Genomic DNA, 22,665 nt, shown 5'->3' on the forward strand with positions numbered 1-22,665 from the left:
TATGTACCTGTCACGTAATCAAGTTTTAGAAAAAAGAGCCATTGTTATGAAGTATAAGTGGAATGGTTCATAATTATGAATTATGTGAATTTTAAATTTGACATCAAACATAAAAAGGACATCATTTAATTGTTTTTCTCACACAAAAAGTGTTACATTCATGTTGTGTATGTACCATATATTCTCTTATAAATGCTGCAATACCTATAAATGCCCCTCCCTTTTTTAAATACTTAAAAATTTACTTTAACATTTTTGTAATGCAAATCTTTGAACTGTTTCAATTATTAGCGTTATGTACATAGTCAAATTATTATAATGTTCTTGTAGATATATATTATACCATAATTTTAAACTTAAATCCCCACCCTTTTGGAAAATATAAGAGAATATACTGCATGTTTGTAATATTCTGTATTTACTTTTATTATCATAAGGACTTTTTCATTACAGGTGTTTGTGTTTTCATTTTAAATGTATTTTCTAACTGTGTTCATGCATTATGCATACATGAACACAGTTTCATATTTCAGGGCTTAAATAAATGCATGAAAAGAACAGTCTTCAAATAAAATCAAATTTAATGATGTTATACAATTTGTAGATGACTATTTGTAAATAATATTGACGAATTTTCCAAACTACAAACACTTATTAGCTACTGCTACAATTACAACAGTTAAAGCTACATATAAAGAATAGATGCATAAATACAGTTAATTCCAAGATTGATGTCTTATTCCAACTTCACTTCACATAATAGACCCTTTTCACAATAGGCCAAAATTGATAAGAGCGCAAAGTCACGTGACTCGCAGAACTCCATAACGAGTCTCAAAGTGGTACCATTTACAATAGTCACAAGCAACGCCGCATCTGATTTCAACCTTTCACTCTTTTGAACATTCGGCGATGTAAGGATTTAGAAAACACAATATGACATTGTCAGAATAAGTAATAAATATGTACTTCATAGTTTAAGTGTCAATACATTAGAAAAATGTTGATTAAAACACTAGTTTTTAACCAGGTTTTCCGAAGGAAAAAACTGGTTATTAGATTGGCGAATGCGGGCGGGCTGGCTGGCTGGAGGGCTGGCGGGTGGGCGGAACAAGCTTGTCCGGGCCATAACTATGTCGTTCATTGTCATATTTTAAAATCATTTGGCACATTTGTTCACCATCATTGGACGGTGTGTCGCGCAAAATAATTACGTCGATATCTCCAAGGTCAAGGTCAAACGTTGAGTTCAAAGGTCAAAATTGGCAATAAATGAGCTTGTCTGGGCCATAACTATGTCATTCATTGTGAGATTTTACAATTATTTGGCACATTTGTTCACCATCATGGGACGGTGTGTCGCACGAAAGAATCACGTCAATATCTCCAATGTCAAGGTCACCACAACTTAAAATAGATTTATTTTGAAACAAACTTACAAAGGGAGTTAATTTTGTTTGTTCATTTCAAAAGTTCAGTTTGAGTTGTCTCCCTTAATCAGATTTTTTTTCACAATGAAAACCTGGTTTTGTGACAATTTTGTCCCTTGTTTCTTCATTTTTTGCACACATTGCACACTCTTTGTTAGAGCTTTTTTATCGCGCTATTTGAATAAAGATCTATCTTGTTTATTGATAATCTGTGGTTTAATAGCCCTAGCTGTGTTTAGCACAAACCGATTATCTCGTTATGATCAAATAATGTGCCGACGAATACTAAATAACAGCATGGTGTCATAAACCACTCGTAGTAGATAGATGCCTGGTCAGTAAACAGCATTTATGATACCCAATGTCTAGCGTGGTAGTAGTATTACATAGTCATTTCTAAGACTAATGTAACGCCAAATACTCTAACTAAATACTGTATAAATATTGGCCAGTTTAATCAAACTAAATACTGTATAAATATTGGCCAGTTTAATCATAATAATACAGTGAATGCTGGACATTCGTCCTGGCCTATTTTTCACACAAGCGGACATTCGTTCCTATGTGTTTGACAACCTGAACATTCGTGCCTTTGCTATTTTGACAATGCGGATAATGGTTCCAACATAATTTTGACTGCCCGGACATTCGTTCCCTTGTTATTTTGACAGCCTGGAGATTCGTTCCAGAATAATTGCTATCCTGGTCATTATTATCACTTTTTTTCAAAATAATATGACACAAGGCATTTTATCCGGTATTTTAATGTGTCGTTATTAAAATAGTTTGTTTATACATATATTTTTCTCATATTTTGTGTAATACTTTATACTGTTGTAAGACTTTATCGTGATCATGAGAATGATAACGTTAAAAAATATTCGAATATATTGACTCTCACTGAGATCTGTAACTTGCGAAACCTTGTAGAAATCGGGGCGTTTAAACTATTTAGGAGTGAATATCTGGTCTGTAAAAATAATGTTGGAACAATTGTCTGGGATGTCAAAATAGCGTGGAAATGAATGTTCGGGTAGTTAAAACAATGTATGAATGCACAAATTATCGTAGGAACGATGTCCTTGTAAAAGAATGTTCGGATGCATAATTAAGTGCTTAATATCTATACAATTAAAATATTTATAAAATGTTATGCTAAACACAAAACCTATTTAGCGGGTACCGGTAAAATAAAACTCTGTCATTACGTAGTCTTATAAAGAGTGTTTGTTAGTGTATAGAAGAAAAAAATTAAAACAAGCATTTTCGTTGACCACAACGGGGTTATATAATGTTTCCGAAAAATACAGACAAAAGAGATATATGACATAAAGTGACATATATGTATATCTCATAATCACATTTATAGACAACTAAATGTGCATGCATAGACAGTTTAGTTTGCTCCACCTTCGTTTTTTTCACCTGTATACAAGAAGTCTTCAATATTGTCTTTCACTGTAAAAAAAAATTAATTCGAGTTAAAAGAAAAATGACATAACATTTAAATACTGTCATGTGCTTTGCATTTTATATTGCTTTTTCTTATGATTGAGTCAACACACATCTTACACGTTCGATCGTTCATGAAAAAATGTACTGACCAACAAACATACTTTTGAGAATTTAAGTTATATAATAACGTTTTGTATTATACGGCTTATATATATACAAATGTATTGGTTTTGTGCAATAATCAATGTTTATTCTTCAGACCACATTTTCTCAGATGATTTGCGTATCTTGAATTTTAATAGAAATGAGATAAAATGTATCTACACGTATACACTTGTAGTACTAAATACTATGGCTTTAAAATATGACTTAGGTCAAACCCCTTATCAATTTATTGACTAAACAACACATGCATGTCTGTATATGTTTGCCGTTGTTGTAACCAGTGCCAGTGCTCATGAAAATCCCTAATGTAATTAATACAAATCAACTGGTTTATAATCATCAATATCCTCTGTCAAAGATCTATACACGTTCAGCCTCGTTCTAAAGTTCGACACGTCACATGATATCTAAAAATAGCATCAGCGGTTGTATTGTGAAACTGGTCTATTGCACATTTTAATTTGTATGCCCCTGGATCGAATGATAAGGGGTATATTGTTTTTGGCCTGTCTGTCAGTCTGTCTGTGCAAAACTTGAGTGGTGAAATGTCAAGGTCATCCTTCAAGGTCAAATATATGGCTTCAAAGCGGCACAATAGGGGGCATTGTGTTTCTGAAAAACACATCTCTTGTTTATAAATGTTACATGCATTTTTATCTGTATTCACTTTATGTTCAATTTGATGTACTTTCATGAGAGATGAATGGCAGAATGTATTGTACTCTTGTAAATAAATATTTACTAAACAATTCTGATGAATATTTTGAACTTAATGTGATGGAATTTTGTTCTACCTCCTTCATGGATTTGAGCAATTACATGTACTCTCCTTATTTAGTTTTTTACTGGTTACTAGTTGTTCCATTTTATCACATGCTATACCCTGTTTCCCATGTAATACAACCATTACATATTTTTTTTTATTACACATGTGTAATACAACACTTTAAAGTGTTTTCATTGGTTTAGTTTTGGTTTATTGACCAATCGCATTTTGTTATTTTGCTGAAATGACATTGCAACGTCAAATGACATCACGAAATGTAAACAACATTCGGGATTTATCATTATGTTTACGTTAATATTTATTTAATTTGCTCATTTAAAAGCATGTGATAAAAAATATCTGACACTCGTTGCCATATCATACCATATTTTATTAAACTCGTCCAGGAAATTCGTTAGTAAGCTCGCCAAAGGCTCGCTTACTTACAAAATTTCTGAACTCGTTTAATAAAATATGGTATGATATGACAACTCGTGTCAGATCCTATACGTATGTAACTGCTTCTTTAAGATCTTGAATATTAAATTACTTTTAATTTTATTATCAGTGCAGTTAATAATCATATTGATGTAAGCTGTTCATTTATCATGTTTAGGAGTTTAGAAAATCTTATGTGTAAAGCTATGGTATCTGCCATCATGATATTAAGGGCTTCCACAAGATGACATAAAAAAGAATTAAAAAAAAAAGTAACTGTTGAAAAAGTTTATTAGTTTACGAGTCATTCGGAAATAGCAAATAGAAATAACCAGATTATGTTACTAATGTGTGTTAAATAACATATTTGTTGTAAGTGTATTGAATTACATGGACAACAAGCAATAGAATGTAATAAATGGAAATGTCAATCAGATAGAACCATACCCTGTATCAATACTACATTGTACATTTTGTACATTCTCTGTTCTTGTATATTGTGAAAACTGGGTTTAATGCATGTGCATAAAGTGAAGTCCCTGATTTGCCTGTGAACTCTGCGCAGGCTAATCATGGACTACACTTTCAGCTTTTATGCTACATTTTGTTCAAAAGTAATCTCTTCCTAACACAAAACCAGTTTAGGCGAAAAGTATTTCCCTGATTAGCCTGTGCACACTGCACAGGCTAATCTGGGATGACTCTTTACGCACGTGCATTTAACAACCTCTGACACTGAGCTGTACTGTTTGTGTTGCAGTCATTGAGGAGGAGGATGTGACCTATGACCCCAATCTCCTTGATGACCCAGAACTGCAGTCTGGTGGATACCGAACTGTCCTGAACTTTTCTTCATATATGGTACACTCTTTCAATTGTTTTATTTCATATAAAAGATTTTGGTGTATGTTGTTAGCTCAAGTTTTTAATAAAAAGTCCGAGCTAAATTTCGCATCCAAATTTCCATGTCCATGAAATGCTCTGGTTAACCCTTTCAGTGCGGGAACCGAATTTTAAAGGCCTTTGCAAACAGTTTGGATCCAGATGAGACGCCACAGAACGTGGCGTCTCATCAGGATCCAAACTGTTTGCTATTCTGATAGTATTCTTTGAAAAAAATCGAAAAAAATGCTAATTTTAGAAATTCAGCAGACGACATTTTAGCAGACGACAAATTTCCCAGCATGCAAAGGGTTAAAGTAACTTATGCATCATCTCCATATAATTGTTTCTACTACAGGTAATCAATTGAAATTTCACACATGTGTTTAGGGTCAAAGAGTGAGCTTACTGACCAAGTTTCATAATTCTGACTAGCAATTTTGCAGAATTATGCCCTTTTTATACCCCCGGATCGAATGATCGGGGGTATATTGTTTTTGGCCTGTCTGTTTGCCTGTCATTGTATATGTCTGTCTGTCATTGTATGTGTCACAAAACTTTAACCTTGGTCATAACTTTTGCAATATTGATGATAGCAACTTGATATTTGGCATGCATGTGTATCTCATGGAGCTGCACATTTTGAGTAGTGAAAGGTCAAGGTCATCCTTAAAGGTCAAAGGTAAAAAAAAATATATATATCAAAGCGGCACCTTAGGGGGCATTGTGTTTCTGACAAACACATCTCTTGTTGTCCTAAAAAATTTGGTTTAGTAAACCTGCAAGTTATCAATATATCTGTTTCTAATAGTCTACATGTATTAAATTGAAACTTTCTGACATGTTTTTGTGGTCTTTCGGTGAAGTTGCTGACCAAGTTGTTGAAATCTGACCTTCAATTTAGCTGATTATGCTCCTTTTTGACTAAGAAAGCATTCTGCTTATCGACCTAAAACATGAAAAATAAGTTTGTTGTACTTTTTAGAAGTGCAAGGGCTGTATAATGCATTATTCTTTGAAGAGTTATGTGCCCTTGAAGTTAGGCAAATTTGGGATACTTACATTATTTTACATGTGTACATCTTCGCAAACGTGTCTCTTAGTTTTCTGCGCATCAACATTAAACTTCATAGATATGTTGTTTATACTAGAAGTGCAATACATTATTGTTTGTGTATTTTGCCATATTTATTGCAGAATTATATTTGCAATAGAAAATATGGCAGTTTTTGGACATAACTGCACATGACTGTGTTCTTTGTGTGCGAGCAGTTTTCTGTGTATCAAAACATAACATAGTTTTGTTGTTCATTAGAATCGAAAGATATTATTTGTGTATATGTCACACTATTCTTTTAAGAGTTATGTGTCCTCAAACTGGCAACTTTTGGATAATTGTTCATAACTTAGTACTTGGTGTTGCCAACAGTTTTCTGGATATCAATACATACCTTTATAAGATTGTTGTTAAAACTATGTATATTGAGTTTGAAGATATAATTTTTCTGTAATTCACACTTTTTGTTGTTTTATAAACTTTGTTGATTAAAAAAAGCAACATGAAGCTTTTTGTATTATTGCGTGATCAAAATGAATTAGTGTAAAACACAATCGGGAAACTAATTTAATTGATACTTAAGTTTTGCTTCTGCTCTTTAATAGCAATTAAACTATTGTCATCTTTAATTACTCTTCTATTAAAAATGGTAACTTACATGTGATGCTGTTGATACATTTCAGACCTCTGTGATAGACTATGTGAAACCTTCAACATTGAAGAAAGAGCTGAATGAAAAATTCAAAGATAAATTCCCAAATATACAGCTATCACTGACAAAGTTTAGAAGGTGCAGTCAAGTTAGCAATTATTCATTTAGAAGTTTATTTCTACTACAGTAAATACTGTGCAAACCTGTAAATCATTAACTTGTTACAGAAACAAGAAAGATAAAACATAGTTACATTTTAATAAGCCTCTGTTTATTGTTAAACAATTGATTTTTATGCCCCCTTTTGAAGAAAAGGGGGTATATAGTTTTCGCACTGTCCGTCAGTCTGTCACACTTTTAGTGTCCGCTCTCTAATTCAAATTGTTTTCATCCGATCTTTATGAAACTTGGTGAGAAGTTGTATCTAGACAATATCTAGGTCAAGTGAGAATATGGGTCATGCTGGGTCAAAAACTAGGTCACGGGGTCGAAAAAACAAATCCAAGGGAAGTTATAAGCTTTAAATGGACATAATTATCTGACCTGCCAAATTATATATTTTTGTTAAATAAATCAAATCAACGCAGTAGGCGACATTGTGTTTCTGAAAAAAACATCGTGATAAAAGGTCAAGGTCAAGGTCATCCTTCAAGGTCTAAGGCCAAAAATCCAAATCCAAGGGAAGTAATAAGCTTTAAAGGGAGATAATTATTCAATATAGAACATAGCAACTTGATATTTTGCATGCATGTGTATCTCATGGAGCTGCACATTTTGAGTGGTGAATCTACAGTCATGGTAGTGGCTTATAATTATTATACCCCCACAAACGAAGTTTAGAGGGGTATATAGGAGTGAGCTTGTCTGTCTGTTGATCCGTATTGAGTGTCCGCTCTCTAATTCAAGTTGTTTTCATCCGATCTCCACCAAACTTGGTCAGATGTTGTATCTAGATGATGTCTAGGTCAAGTTCGAATATGGGTCATGCCAGGTCAAAAACTAGGTCACGGGGTCACTTAGTGCGTTTTAAACTTTGAGCATGGTGTCCGCTCTGTAATTCAAGTAGTTTTTATCCGAGCTTCACCAAACTTGGTCAGAAGTTGTATCTAGATGATGTCTGGGCCAAGTTCGAACATGGATCATGGCAGGTCAAAAACTAGGTCACAGGGCCACTTAGTGCGTTTAAAACATTGAGCATGCTGTCCACTCTCTAATTCAAGTAGTTTTCATCCATTCTTCACCAACCTTGGTCAGAAGTTGTTTGCAGATGATCTCTACGACAAGTTTGAACATGGGCCATACTGGGCCAAAAACTAGGTCAGGGGGTCACTTAGTGCGTTTTTTAACATTCAGCATGGTGTCCGCTCTCTAATTCAAGTAGTTTTCATCCGATCTTCACCAAATTTGGTCAAAAGTTTTATCTAGGTGATCTTAAGGCCATGTTCCAACATGGGCCATGCCAGATCAAAAACTAGGTCACGGGGTCACTTAATAGTAAACATTATACACATTCAGCATGGTGTCCGCTCTCTAATTCAAGTAGTTTTCATCCAATCTTCACCATGCTTGGTCAGCAGTTGTATCTTGATGAAGTGTTGTCAAGTTTGCAAATGGGCCATGCCAGGTCAAAAACTAGGTCACGGGGGTCACTTAGTGCGTTTTAAACATTGAGCATGGTGTCCGCTGTTTTTTGTGAAGACAACATGCACAATATTCTGTGTCAATGTGGCATGTGGGGGTATTCGTCACGTCTGTGACAAAGCTCTTGTTTGCTACTAAAAATAGAGATTTGTTAGAGACAATTATTTTCAAGGAAAGTAATTTATATAATTATAAATCTCAGATTATATATTTCCTTACCAAGAATTTAAGTTCTTTTCACAGTTACTGTACAGATTTGTTTATTTTGATTATTTATAACTCAAATTATTGATTTGTCAAAGGTTTTTTTTTAATGATATAATTATCATTTCTTTCCTGTACTAATTTGTGAATGGTAGGGTTCATTACATACCTGTGGACTTGTGTCCATAGATACATGATGAACACTGGCTATGTTCTCTTTGATAAACCACAGGCCTTGGTTGTCAGTGATGTCTGACTTGGTCATTTTTGACTGTCTACAGACCCCCCCCCCCTCCCCGGTTGGATTGGACAAAATCCAAGGGAAGTAATAAGCTTTAAAGGGAGATGATTTCTATACCTGCCAAATGATAAATAGAAATTTTATTTCAAAGCGGCGCTGAAGGGGGCATTGTGTTTGTGATCACATCTCTTGTTGATAATGATTTCAATTGAAAAAAAAATTCTTATATATGATTTTGTGGTAAGCTACCTTATATTTTCTTTCAGGTATTGCAATTGTAGATCTCTTAAACCACAAGTTTACCTTCAAAGATGTTTAATATGTAAAAACCTTCATTTGTTATGACACATGCTCCCGCATATAGCAGTTGAACTGTCCGTCAGTCCCTCCGTCCGTCAGTCAGTCTGTCCGTCCGTCTGAAAACTTTAACATTGCCCATAACTTTTCCAATATTGAAGATAGCAACTTGATATTGTATTTGGTATGCATGTGTATCTGATGGAGCTGTACATTTTGAGTGGTGAAAGGTCAAAGTAATCCTTCAAGGTAAGAGGTCAAATATATGCTTAAAAGTGGCGCAGTAGGGTGCATTGTGTTTATAACAAACACATCTTTTTTTTTATCCCCACCGAAAAAAAATTCGGTGGGTATATAGTAATTGGTCCTGTCCGTCTGTCGGTCCATCTGTCCGGCCAAAACTTTGTCCGGAGAATAACTCCAAATCTATTCAATGGATTAAACTTTAAACTTAGAATATAAACAGATGGCAACTAGGAGAAGTGCAGTGACCAAGAACCATAACTCTATCTAACTTAGTTTTTGAATTATCTCCCCTTTTATATAACTTTAAGGTTAATTTTTGTCCAGAGCATAACTCTAAATATACTAAAGGGATTTACTTGAAACTTGAAATATAAACAGATGGCAACTAGGAGAAGTGCAGTGACCAAGAACCACAACTCTATCTAACTTAGTTTTTGAATTATCTCCCCTTTTATATAATTTAAAGTAATTTTTTGTCCGGAGCATAACTCTAAATCTACTGAAGTGATTTACTTGAAACTTGAAATATAAACAGATGGCAACTAGGAGAAGTGCAGTGACCAAGAACCATAACTATATCTACCTTAGTTTCTGAATTATCTCCCCTTTTATATAATTTTAAAGTTAATTTTTGTCAGGAGCATTACTCTAAATCTACTGAAGGGATTTACTTGAAACTTGAAATATAAACAGGTGGCAAGTAGGAGAAGTACAGTGACTAAGAACCATAACTCTATCTACCTTAGTGTTTGAATTATCTCCCTTTATTTAATTTCAAAGTAAATTTTTGTCCGGAGCATAATAAATTATCTCCCTTTATTTGTTTTTGCAAATATTATTCTTCTCTCTAAAACAAATGTTGTCATACAAGCAAACACATTTCGGCGGGTATTTGGCACTACTGTGACAAGCTCTTGTAATTCTTATGTTAACTTTTACCTGTACTTGAATGGTGAAGTTTTCCATAAGCTAATGATATGTTCATGGCAAGTCTTTTCTGACAAATGTTTGTATTGATGTTTTCAGTTTGAAGAAAGAAATGAGGAGTATAGGTCATATCAAGGTAAATGTTAGGCTCATTAACAATACGTGTAGACGTAAATCTCACGGACAGTAGTGGTTCCTCCCATGGATAAGACTCAAAAAGCATATATATTAGCCTTTAACACAATTGAGTTTATATATACATGTATTGGTTTTAACTTAAGTTTAAAAGTTTGTATATCGGAATTATGCTCTTGTCAGTTATGTTGTCATTGCACACTGTACCCAATTTACTAATACAAATTGTATGATACAAAATGTGTACAGCTGTTTCAAAGAAACATATATGATATGCTTATTTTCAGCAGCAAATTTCATAAAAAAAAGTTTATGTAAGACAAAAATGAATAAAACTGCAATTTAATGACAGATAAATTATAAGTAATGTATTGCAGTTTGAGATATTTGAGGACGTTGTTTCTAACATCAGAAAACATATCTCTCTTGCAGTGCAGTATAGATCTATGGACAGTAGCACAGGCCTATGTCTTCTTTGAGAAGCTTATATTAAAGGTGAGATTGCACCTAATATTATTAGATTACTACATAATCATCAAAATGTAAGGATCCCTTTCAGTTATCAGCAAATGTATACGCTTAATGATCTTGAAGTCAGTTGACAAAAACATCTGTCAACAACCTTCCCTTGTGTCAGACAAGGCATTGGAAAGTAAATCTTAATGGCACTGCACCTGCCAAAAAATGGAGAATGTTTAACCATTCTTTATATTAGACAGTTTTCATGTAAATTCTGACATCGGCATAACAAGAAGTCCTAAAAGAATGTAAGCGATTCCATAAACTTCTGTGTCCAAGTGGTCTAGAAGCCCTATCCTAATTGCTCACTCTCGGTTCTTTGTGTTTCAGTTATTGATCTCCAAATTGAACCGGAAGCTGTGTGCAGGGGCGTGTCTGATCCTATCTGCTAAACTTAACGATCTCAAGGGACCAGAACTGACCAAACTACTCAGCGTAATTATAACCTGCTCTTTTTTGTGTACAATTTAATTATGTCAAACATTTGTTTAATAGCTTGACTATGCTGTCCAAGCTATCCTGCCAACCCAAATATCGGTACCCACACAATGCTCTGATAAAAAACAGTGCTCATGCTGCTGCCAGACATTATTGCCAAATGCGATTATTTTATCCAACTGGCTATTATTTGCTAAAATTGGCTAGAAAAAATGGAATTTATTTTATCCGACTACATCCAAAAAAATAATTTGCTACTATAAGTTTCCGGCGAGTGCGAAATGCATGTAAATCGGGCCATCAAGCAGGAAAAATCAAAAACGAGATTACTGTGTACACACTCGACCCTGTGTATTGTCATACACGCGTCAATTAACTTCTGCTGTATCCTGGCCTAGAGCATTTTTCTCAATCAGTGTCCGACAGAAGTGACATATTTTGGAAAACTTCTCTAATCTCCATGTGCTTTACTTATTATCGGTAACTGTTATTATTATTAAGCTAATTTTCAATTATTATTTTATTGTCATTATTTGAAAATTGCCGCGAATATTGTGGGCTGTTTTTGTCTTGATGAAATAATTATTTTAACGGCATCAACTAATTATCCCCGTAATTACCCCTATTTGTCGTCATTATTTAAAAATGCGTTTCGTTTCACCGATTTTAATTCCGAATTTGCAAATTTTGTTTATGAAACGTTTTACTGTTGTCGCTTGTTTTAATCAATAAGAAGCATGAATTGATTTAAAATTTAAACCGATAATATTTTATAAGAAAATGACACTGATAGCATGCTTGTTTTTAGCTCTACTGCCAAAGGCAGAAGAACTTATTGGATGGCATGGTGTCTGTCTGTGTGTGTGCGTTAGACTTTTCTTGTTTATCTGAAAAAGTAAAATGGTTTCCAGATGTTCACTCTAGAATGCTTAGGCCTAGGATCATGAAACTTCATAGGTACATTGATCATGACTGGCTGATGAATCCTATTGATTTTCAGGTCACTAGGTCAAAGGTCAAGGTCACAGTGATTCAAAATAGTAAAATGGTTACTTTTTCTTGTTTATCGGATAAAGTCCACAGTTTTCATCCGATTCTTTTCAAACTTGTTAAGTGTCTTTATATTAATGAGGACTCGAACCCTATTGATTGTCAGGTCACTGGGTCAAAGGTCAAGGTCAAAGTGACTCGAAATAGTAAAATGGTTTCCAGATGTTAACTCAAGAATGCTTAGGCCTAGGATCATGAAACTTCATCGGTACATTGATCATGACTGGCTGATGACCCCTATTGATTTTCGGGTCACTAAGTCAAAGGTCAAGGTCACAGTGACTCGAAATAGTAAATGGTAACTTTTTCTTTTTTGTCCGATAAAGTCCACAGTTTTCATCTGATTCTTTTCAAACTTGTTCAGTGTCTTCATATTAATGAGGACTCGAACCCTATTGATTTTCAAGTCACTGGGTCAAAGGTCACAGTGACTTGAAATAGTAAAATGGTTTCCGGATGATAACTCAAGAATGCTTAGGCCTTGGATCTTGAAATTTCATAGTTACATTGATCATGACTGGCAGATGACCCCTATTGATTTTCAGGTCACTAGGTCAAAGGTAAAGGTCACTGTGACTAGAAACAGTAAAATGGTTTCCGGATGATAACTCAAGAATGCTTACGCCTAGGATCATGAAACTTCATAGATACATTGATCATGACTGGCATATGACCCCTATTAATTTTCAGGTCAAAGGTCAAGGTCACAGTGACTCAAAACAGTAAAATGGTTTCCGGATGATAACTCAAGAATAATAAGGCCTAGGATCATGAAACTTTATAGGTACATTGATCATGACTGGCAGATGACCCCTATTGATTTTCAGGTCACTAGGTCAAAGGTCAAGGTCACAGTGACAAAAAATGTATTCACACAATGCTGCCACTACAACTGACAGCCCATATGGGGCATGTTTTACAAACAGCCCTTGTTTAAAAAGAGCAATATCGAAGCACTAAGTCCAGAATGACTTCCGCTTGAATATGAGAAAATTTTGAAATCCTGCTTGTTTACGCAATTAATTCCACAGTTTTTATCCAATTATTTCCAAATTTGCACAGTATCTTTATATCAATGAGGACTTGACCCTATCGAATATAAGCAGTATCAGAGAAATAAGTACACAATAATTTCCCCTTGGATTTGAGAAAATTGTCCTTGTTTGCGCGATTAAGTACACAGTTTCCATCTTATTCTTTCCAAACTTGCACAGTGTTTATAGCAGTAGAGCGATTCAGGCCCTCATGGGCCTCTTGTTAAGTTTATATTATAACTTAAATCCAATAGATATACAGTTGATAAAGCATAGATAAAATGAGATTCATTGTTTCTTCTTTTTGCCTTCAGTACCGTTTTGCAGAAAATTTTCCTCTTTTTGCCTTCAGTACCGTTTTGCGCAAAAATGTGCGTCTGTTCTGGCTAATTTTTTTTTAAGGAAAAAATGATGACTATTATTTTCTGAAAGCCAGTGTGAGCACTGACTTATAGAAAATGTATATTGCAATATCAAAATGTAAGAATTGTGGAGCACGCTATTTTTAGACATCTTGTTGTTTTATCAGTGTTCAAATTAATTGCTTTAATCTCTTTTTCAGAGATTTTTGTATTTTTGAAAAAAAATAATTTTTTCTGTTTACTTATAAATCTATAATGAATTGAATAGTCTAAACAAAGTTTAATTGCAAGAAAAGTTGACTACAAATATTTGCTTTCTCATGCATTCGAAACCATGACCTCATGAAGCAGAAGCAAATGCTTTTCCACTTAGAAAGTTACATTGAACTAAAGACCTTTCATATTAGATTCAAGTTTTAAAGGCTTCCCATAAATACTGATGAGCAGCAAACAGCATAAAACCTGAACAGACTGCGTGTTACTTGCATGCTGTTCAGGTTTTATGCTGGTTGCAAAAGCCATTTTTCACTTTGCTTCTTATGAGGGAAAGGGTTAAACATAATTTATACATTTTGTTTTGAATCTATGACAAATCTTCAAAAAATTGTCATTTTGCCAAACCCTGACCAAGTTAATTTAATGTTGCAATTTGTTAGAACACTATTAAGTGGAATTTCAATCCAGCCTGAACAGCCCCTATATATCAAACACTATATTTTTTAACTAGATTTTTTGCTAGCTAGTAATAATCCCAGACCCAGATGGGAAACAGTGACATTTATCTTTCTTCTTTAGCAATCTGATGTTTTCAAATTTCTTAACTAAAACTTTTATTTGTTTATTCTTTCCATCTGCAGCAAATTGAGGATGATTTCCGTCTCCATCGCAAGGAGATGCTGGCCTATGAGTTTGCGACGCTGGTTGCGCTAGAGTTCTCCCTCCTGATCCCCGACAGCGAGATCTACCCACACTATCAGCGCCTTCTGTACCAGTCTTGACAGCAAGATCTACCCACTCTATCAGCGCCTTCTGTACCAGTCTTAATAATGACAGCGAGATCTACCCACACTATCAGCCCCTGCTGTACCAGTCTAGACAGTAAGATCTACCCACTCTATCAGCGCCTTCTGTACCAGTCTTGACAGCAAGATCTACCCACACTATCAGCGCCTTCTGTACCAGTCTTGACAGCAAGATCTACCCACACTATCAGCCCCTGCTGTACCAGTCTAGACAGCAAGATCTACCCACACTATCAGCGCCTGCTGTACCAGTCTTGCCAGCAAGATCGACCCACACTACCAGCGCCTGCTGTACCAGTCTAGACAGCAAGATCTACCCACACTATCAGCGCCTTCTGTACCAGTCTTGACAGCAAGATCTACCCACACTATCAGCGCCTTCTGTACCAGTCTTGACAACAAGATCTACCCACACTATCAGCGCCTTCTGTACCAGTCTAGACAGTAAGATCTACCCACTCTATCAGCGCCTTCTGTACCAGTCTAGACAGCAAGATCTACCCACACTACCAGCGCCTTCTGTACCAGTCTAGACAGCAAGATCTACCCACACTATCAGCGCCTTCTGTACCAGTCTTGACAGCAAGATCTACCATCACTATCAGCGCCTTCTGTACCAGTCTAGACAGCAAGATCTACCCACACTATCAGCGCCTTCTGTACCAGTCTAGACAGTAAGATCTACCATCACTATCAGCGCCTGCTGTACCAGTCTAGACAGCAAGATCTACCCACACTATCAGCGCCTTCTGTACCAGTCTTGACAGCAAGATCTACCCACTCTATCAGCGCCTTCTGTACCAGTCTTAATAATGACAGCAAGATCTACCCACTCTATCAGCGCCTGCTGTACCAGTCTTGACAGCAAGATCTACCCACACTATCAGCGCCTTCTGTACCAGTCTTGACAGCAAGATCTACCCACACTATCAGCGCCTTCTGTACCAGTCTTGACAGCAAGATCTACCCACACTATCAGCGCCTGCTGTACCAGTCTTGACAGCAAGATCTACCCACTCTATCAGCGCCTTCTGTACCAGTCTTAATAATGACAGCAAGATCTACCATCACTATCAGCGCCTTCTGTACCAGTCTTGACAGCAAGATCTACCATCACTATCAGCCCCTGCTGTACCAGTCTAGACAGCAAGATCTACCCACACTATCAGCGCCTTCTGTACCAGTCTTGACAGCAAGATCTACCCACACTATCAGCGCCTTCTGTACCAGTCTTGACAGCAAGATCTACCCACACTATCAGCGCCTTCTGTACCAGTCTAGACAGTAAGATCTACCCACTCTATCAGCGCCTTCTGTACCAGTCTTGACAGCAAGATCTACCATCACTATCAGCGCTTGCTGTACCAGTCTAGACAGCAAGATCTACCCACACTACCAGCGCCTTCTGTACCAGTCTTGACAGCAAGATCTACCCACACTATCAGCGCCTTCTGTACCAGTCTAGACAGTAAGATCTACCCACACTATCAGCGCCTTCTGTACCAGTCTTGACAGCAAGATCTACCCACACTACCAGCGCCTTCTGTACCAGTCTTGACAGCAAGATCTACCCACACTATCAGCGCCTTCTGTACCAGTCTTAATAATGACAGCAAGATCTACCCACACTACCAGCGCCTTCTGTTCCAGTCTTGACAGCAAGATCTACCCACACTATCAGCGCCTTCTGTACCAGTCTTGACAGCAAGATCTACCCACACTATCAGCGCCTTCTGTACCAGTCTAGACAGTAAGATCTACCCACTCTATCAGCGCCTTCTGTACCAGTCTTGACAGCAAGATCTACCCACACTATCAGCGCCTTCTGTACCAGTCTTAATAATGACAGCAAGATCTACCCACTCTATCAGCGCCTGCTGTACCAGTCTTGACAACGAGATCCCACACTGTCAGCGTCTTCTGTTCCAGTCTTGACAGCAAGATATACCATCACTATCAGCGCCTGCTGTACCAGTCTAGACAGAAAGATCTACCCACACTATCAGCGCCTTCTGTACCAGTCTAGACAGTAAGATCTACCCACACTATCAGCGCCTTCTGTACCAGTCTTGACAGCAAGATCTACCCACACTATCAGCGCCTTCTGTACCAGTCTAGACAGTAAGATCTACCATCACTATCAGCGCCTTCTGTACCAGTCTTGACAGCAAGATCTACCCACACTATCAGCCCCTGCTGTACCAGTCTAGACAGTAAGATCTACCCACTCTATCAGCGCCTTCTGTACCAGTCTTGACAGCAAGATCTACCCACTCTATCAGCGCCTTCTGTACCAGTCTTGACAGCAAGATCTACCCACACTATCAGCGCCTTCTGTACCAGTCTAGACAGTAAGATCTACCATCACTATCAGCGCCTTCTGTACCAGTCTTGACAGCAAGATCTACCCACACTATCAGCCCCTGCTGTACCAGTCTAGACAGTAAGATCTACCCACACTATCAGCGCCTTCTGTACCAGTCTTGACAGCAAGATCTACCCACACTATCAGCGCCTTCTGTACCAGTCTTGACAGCAAGATCTACCATCACTATCAGCGCCTGCTGTACCAGTCTAGACAGCAAGATCTACCCACACTATCAGCGCCTTCTGTACCAGTCTAGACAGTAAGATCTACCCACACTATCAGCCCCTGCTGTACCAGTCTAGACAGCAAGATCAACCCACACGATCAGCGCCTTCTGTACCAGTCTTGACAGCAAGATCTACCCACACTATCAGCGCCTTCTGTACCAGTCTAGACAGTAAGATCTACCCACACTATCAGCCCCTGCTGTACCAGTCTAGACAGCAAGATCTACCCACACTATCAGCGCCTTCTGTACCAGTCTAGACAGTAAGATCTACCCACACTATCAGCCCCTGCTGTACCAGTCTAGACAGCAAGATCTACCCACACTATCAGCGCCTTCTGTACCAGTCTTGACAGCAAGATCTACCCACTCTATCAGCGCCTTCTGTACCAGTCTTGACAGCAAGATCTACCATCACTATCAGCGCTTGCTGTACCAGTCTAGACAGCAAGATCTACCCACACTATCAGCGCCTTCTGTACCAGTCTAGACAGCAAGATCTACCCACTCTATCAGCGCCTGCTGTACCAGTCTAGACAGCAAGATCTACCCACACTATCAGCGCCTTCTGTACCAGTCTAGACAGCAAGATCTACCCACACTATCAGCGCCTGCTGTACCAGTCTTGACAGCAAGATCTACCCACACTATCAGCGCCTTCTGTACCAGTCTTGACAGCAAGATCTACCCACACTATCAGCGCCTTCTGTACCAGTCTTAATAATGACAGCAAGATCTACCATCACTATCAGCGCCTTCTGTACCAGTCTTGACAGCAAGATCTACCACCACTATCAGCGCCTTCTGTACCAGTCTTAATAATGACAGCAAGATCTACCATCACTATCAGCGCCTTCTGTACCAGTCTTGACAGCAAGATCTACCATCACTATCAGCGCCTTCTGTACCAGTCTTGACAGCAAGATCTACCATCACTATCAGCGCCTGCTGTACCAGTCTAGACAGCAAGATCTACCCACACTATCAGCGCCTTCTGTACCAGTCTAGACAGTAAGATCTACCCACACTATCAGCCCCTGCTGTACCAGTCTAGACAGCAAGATCTACCCACACTATCAGCGCCTGCTGTACCAGTCTAGACAGCAAGATCTACCCACACTATCAGCGCCTGCTGTACCAGTCTTGCCAGCAAGATCGACCCACACTACCAGCGCCTGCTGTACCAGTCTAGACAGCAAGATCTACCCACACTATAAGCGCCTTCTGTACCAGTCTAGACAGCAAGATCTACCCACACTATAAGCGCCTGCTGTACCAGTCTTGACACCTATCTAAGAGTGAAAGAGGGAAAAACATGAAGCGAAATTGCTGGGAGCTGCCCGGTTTTGGCTGGCCTATGTTCAAAGCTATTCTCTTAGTAAAAGAATTTATTTGGGAATAGGGGCTTTAAGAAATAGAGAATGGCAAAACCATTAGGCATTTGTCTAGTTCTCACTAAGGATTTGTTTTCAATCCCAAAAATGGAATTACATGTATTTTCCCACTCTTACCAAAGAAGACTCCAAAATAGGTTGTTTATTTGATATTTGTTCAATAGTTGACAATCCTTTTCAGACTTAACATGCACACATGTAAGTTTAATGTTTACATTTTGTAAAAGGTAGAATAATTTAATAGCCTTGGTACAAAGTGTATTGCACAAACAAAACTACTTGTTTTTCTATGTTTATAAAAACTTAAGTCTATTTATTGAAAAATTGCTTCTTTTTTTTATTTTTCACATGCAGTTGTCAGGTGAATAAACAATTATATGCTAAGTATATAGAGGTAAAGATTTTTCATTTAAAATTACTGACTTTATTGTTTTTTCAAAATGTCATAGCATCTTAATAAAATGTATAACATTATTCAAATTTGAAATAATTTGATTTGGTGAAGAATATCAAGAAACTAAAAACTTCTTCAAACATACAATGCAATGTAAATGAGAAATAATTAAAATTACATATAAACTCAGTGCTGCATACCTTTGTTAGGTATTTATCACAATTTATATTGAATTGGACATTTTGAATTTGGTCAATTAATATCTTTTGGAGTCAAGATATAATTTCATCCATATACTTCTGATTTAGTGATAACAATTTGATCTCCTAAATGTCCCAATTTTACCAAAGTACGTTTTCCATAGGTGATCAGACAAGAGCTTGATTTATTAATATGATGCTCTTTCTTTGACATGGCTACGTTGGCAGACTGATAACAAGACTACTGTAGCTATTTTTATACCGTGTATTTCATTGCAATTGTCTTCGAATGATCTCTGTTTTTGTTTTTGTTGTTTGCACCACACCTGTGTAATACACAGGCTGACATTTTGGGACTGCCTTTTGTCTGTCGTGTGTAATCGGACATGCTTAAACTTAATATTGAAAGTACATTCTCTTCTAAACTGCTGAGCAGATTTTAACAAAACTTCACAGGAATGATCCAGGGGGTCAAAACTGGCTATGACCCAGGAGTCACATGTTTTACATGATTATTTGTTTGTGAAATATCCGTAAAAAAAATCTCTATAACAAGAAGGAAAAGAGGTGTAAAAAGCTGTAAGTAAAAATTGTGACGCCAGATTGTGGTCCTGAGCAAAGAGTTTTCAAATCATATGCCTGGGTTTCATAGGTGAGCGATCTAGGGTCATCTTGGCCCACTTGTTGTTATGCTCCCCAAAAGAATTTGGGGGGGAGAATATAGTCGCCGCTTCGTCTGTCCTTCCGTGTGTCCGTCCGTCCGTGCACAATTCTTGTCCGGGCTATTTCTCAGCAATTAATGACCGGAATTCAATGAAACTTTATGGGAAGCTTCACTACCAAGAGGAGATGTGCATATTATCAGCGGGTTCTGGTCGGATGATTTTTAACAGAGTAATGGCCCTTTGAAATTTTCTATAAAAAAATTCTTCTCCCCCCAACTACTGTGCCCTCAAGACGTTTCCTTTAATCTGAATATATAGTGCAATATTGTAAAAAAAACTTTGGGGAGCATCACCCGTCTCCGACGGTTTCTTGTTTTATTTATATAGGGCAATTTCATGTGTTTCTGTGAAGTTTGATGTGTATTCCAAGATTATGATTGTTGATTTTCTGTACCTATTGTTATATAATCATTTAGAGTATGCACATACTTCGGTCTTCTTCATGTTTGGCTGTGTTGTGTGGCACCATGGTTTGTTAGGGATTGTGTACACAGGGCTATGAGTACAATCACATCTCGTGAGTGCATGATGTATCTGTCCTGATACTTTGATGATTTTCCATTTAATATGTACTGCCAACCTTTCATCGCCCACATTTTAATATGAACAGTAAAAGCAGAGTTGTTATTTTCACAGATTATTTAGGTAAAGTACATATTTAACAACAAATACTGTATATATTTTTTAAAGTACTTAATAGTTCAAAATTTTGGCGTTAAATAACCCAAATTTGTTTGGCAGAAATGTGCACCAATATGTTCACAATAACTTGTAAATGTATTATTCTTCGCCGTGTGCTCACCTCTGATATTATAAAGTGGAATAAAAAAAATTGTGTTTGTATGATTATATAAAGTTGAATAAACATATTTTTATATCTATTGCACTCACTTGCTCACTGATCAATTTGTTGTATTTTCTTAAGATATAAAAATATTTAAAAAGCAACTTTCAAATTCCTCTAAATCATTGCTGTAAATCATCTTTGCACATATGTCTGTTAATGTACATATTATTTGATTTTGCATTTGTTTTTGAGATATTATTTTTTAGTGAGATTGTCTTTCATGTTTTGTCTGGTAAATAATTACTTACTGGTTTTAATGCATATTAAAGGGACTTGTTCACACATGTTGGCTTTTTTGTAATTTAGTTTGAAATTTATGAATGTAAACATAGGATCTTAAGAGCTCCAATACAAAACAGGAATCAAAATTAAGAAAGAATTTTTAAAGATTGCCACACCTGGTCTCACACCCCTGACCTTTTGTCTAAAGAAATGTATCTACCCAGCAACCCTAACTGTTCCATTTCATTAGGCATTCTATACTAATATAAGCAAAATTGTGCATGGTCACACAATATAACAAAAACAACAGAAACACTCCAAATTATTCAATTGTTTGCATTGGTAACGCGTTGGTAACGCTTCACAATTTATTCAATTTCTAAAGATGATTACTCATTGTCAAAAATGCATTATTTTGCTCCTATTTTTTTTATTTAAATTTTAATTTTTGATATAAAAAGTTGGAAAATTATCAATCTGTGAACAAGTCCAGATAACAGTTAATACCAATGTGTTAATACCAATGTGTAAATTTGTGGACAAATTTTGTTAAGGTTTTATCTGATCTTTTAGAGAATTGTTAAGAGATCCGTTTTGAATGTATACCCCTAATTATGTTCAAGTGACATATTTGTTGTAATATTGTTGTTTTTTATTGTTTCAATAAAAAGTGAGTTCATGTTGATCTCTGTTTTTGTATTGAAGGAATCACATTTTAGATGCATAGCTCTAAACAAGTGAAACATTTAGTCTTATTTCCTTCTTACTCTAAAAATGCTTAATGTGCATTTTTTACTATTTACCACATAACTGAATGTAGCGGGTAACATTTTGTGATGTTACCTAACATGGATATATCAATATTCATTTATCACGAATGTTATGCTAAGTTATATTTCTATCTGTTGAAAGCAGTTATAAAACTTAGTTATATTATTATTTTTATAAACTTGGTAATAAAACAGATATTAGGGCGAAACGACCCTATACCATTAATGAGCAACACAAGTTTTAGTTAATTCTAAATATCTTGTTAAGGTGATATCAAAGTTTACAAAAGGCCAAGCTTTATAATTGCCAAACTATCTTCATGATCAGTGACTTCTACTTGTTTTTAATTTAAGAACATTATACGTTTGATCAAGTTATTGAATCTAGCTTGGTTGGTTCTCAATGAATAATACAGTTCCGCTAACAAACAATGTATGGATTATTTTGGTCAATTGTCAGTAGACCAAAAATGATGCAATATGCCAAATAATTTTTAATAGAATTTACTGGAATTTAAATAAAGTAAATAACTAATTGAAAATGTTGCCAATAAGCCG

The 22,665-nt window shown here is 36.4% G+C and overlaps 1 protein-coding gene across 1 annotated transcript in view; it reads left to right on the forward strand.

Moving 5' to 3' along the window:
- Positions 1-17,111, forward strand: part of LOC127877873 (CDK5 and ABL1 enzyme substrate 2-like) — a 39,865-nt gene extending 22,754 nt beyond the window's left edge. The window contains exons 8-13 of the mRNA XM_052424177.1: positions 5,015-5,115; positions 6,877-6,983; positions 10,501-10,537; positions 10,969-11,031; positions 11,386-11,490; positions 14,797-17,111. Coding sequence (XP_052280137.1) covers positions 5,015-5,115; positions 6,877-6,983; positions 10,501-10,537; positions 10,969-11,031; positions 11,386-11,490; positions 14,797-14,937 — 554 coding nt within the window. The 3' untranslated portion in view covers positions 14,938-17,111. The remainder of the gene's footprint in view (positions 1-5,014; positions 5,116-6,876; positions 6,984-10,500; positions 10,538-10,968; positions 11,032-11,385; positions 11,491-14,796) is intronic.
- Positions 17,112-22,665: the final 5,554 nt, after the last annotated feature.

This window comes from Dreissena polymorpha, chromosome 4 (genome assembly GCF_020536995.1).
Source record: "Dreissena polymorpha isolate Duluth1 chromosome 4, UMN_Dpol_1.0, whole genome shotgun sequence".
In the NCBI taxonomy this organism is placed as follows: domain Eukaryota; kingdom Metazoa; phylum Mollusca; class Bivalvia; order Myida; family Dreissenidae; genus Dreissena; species Dreissena polymorpha.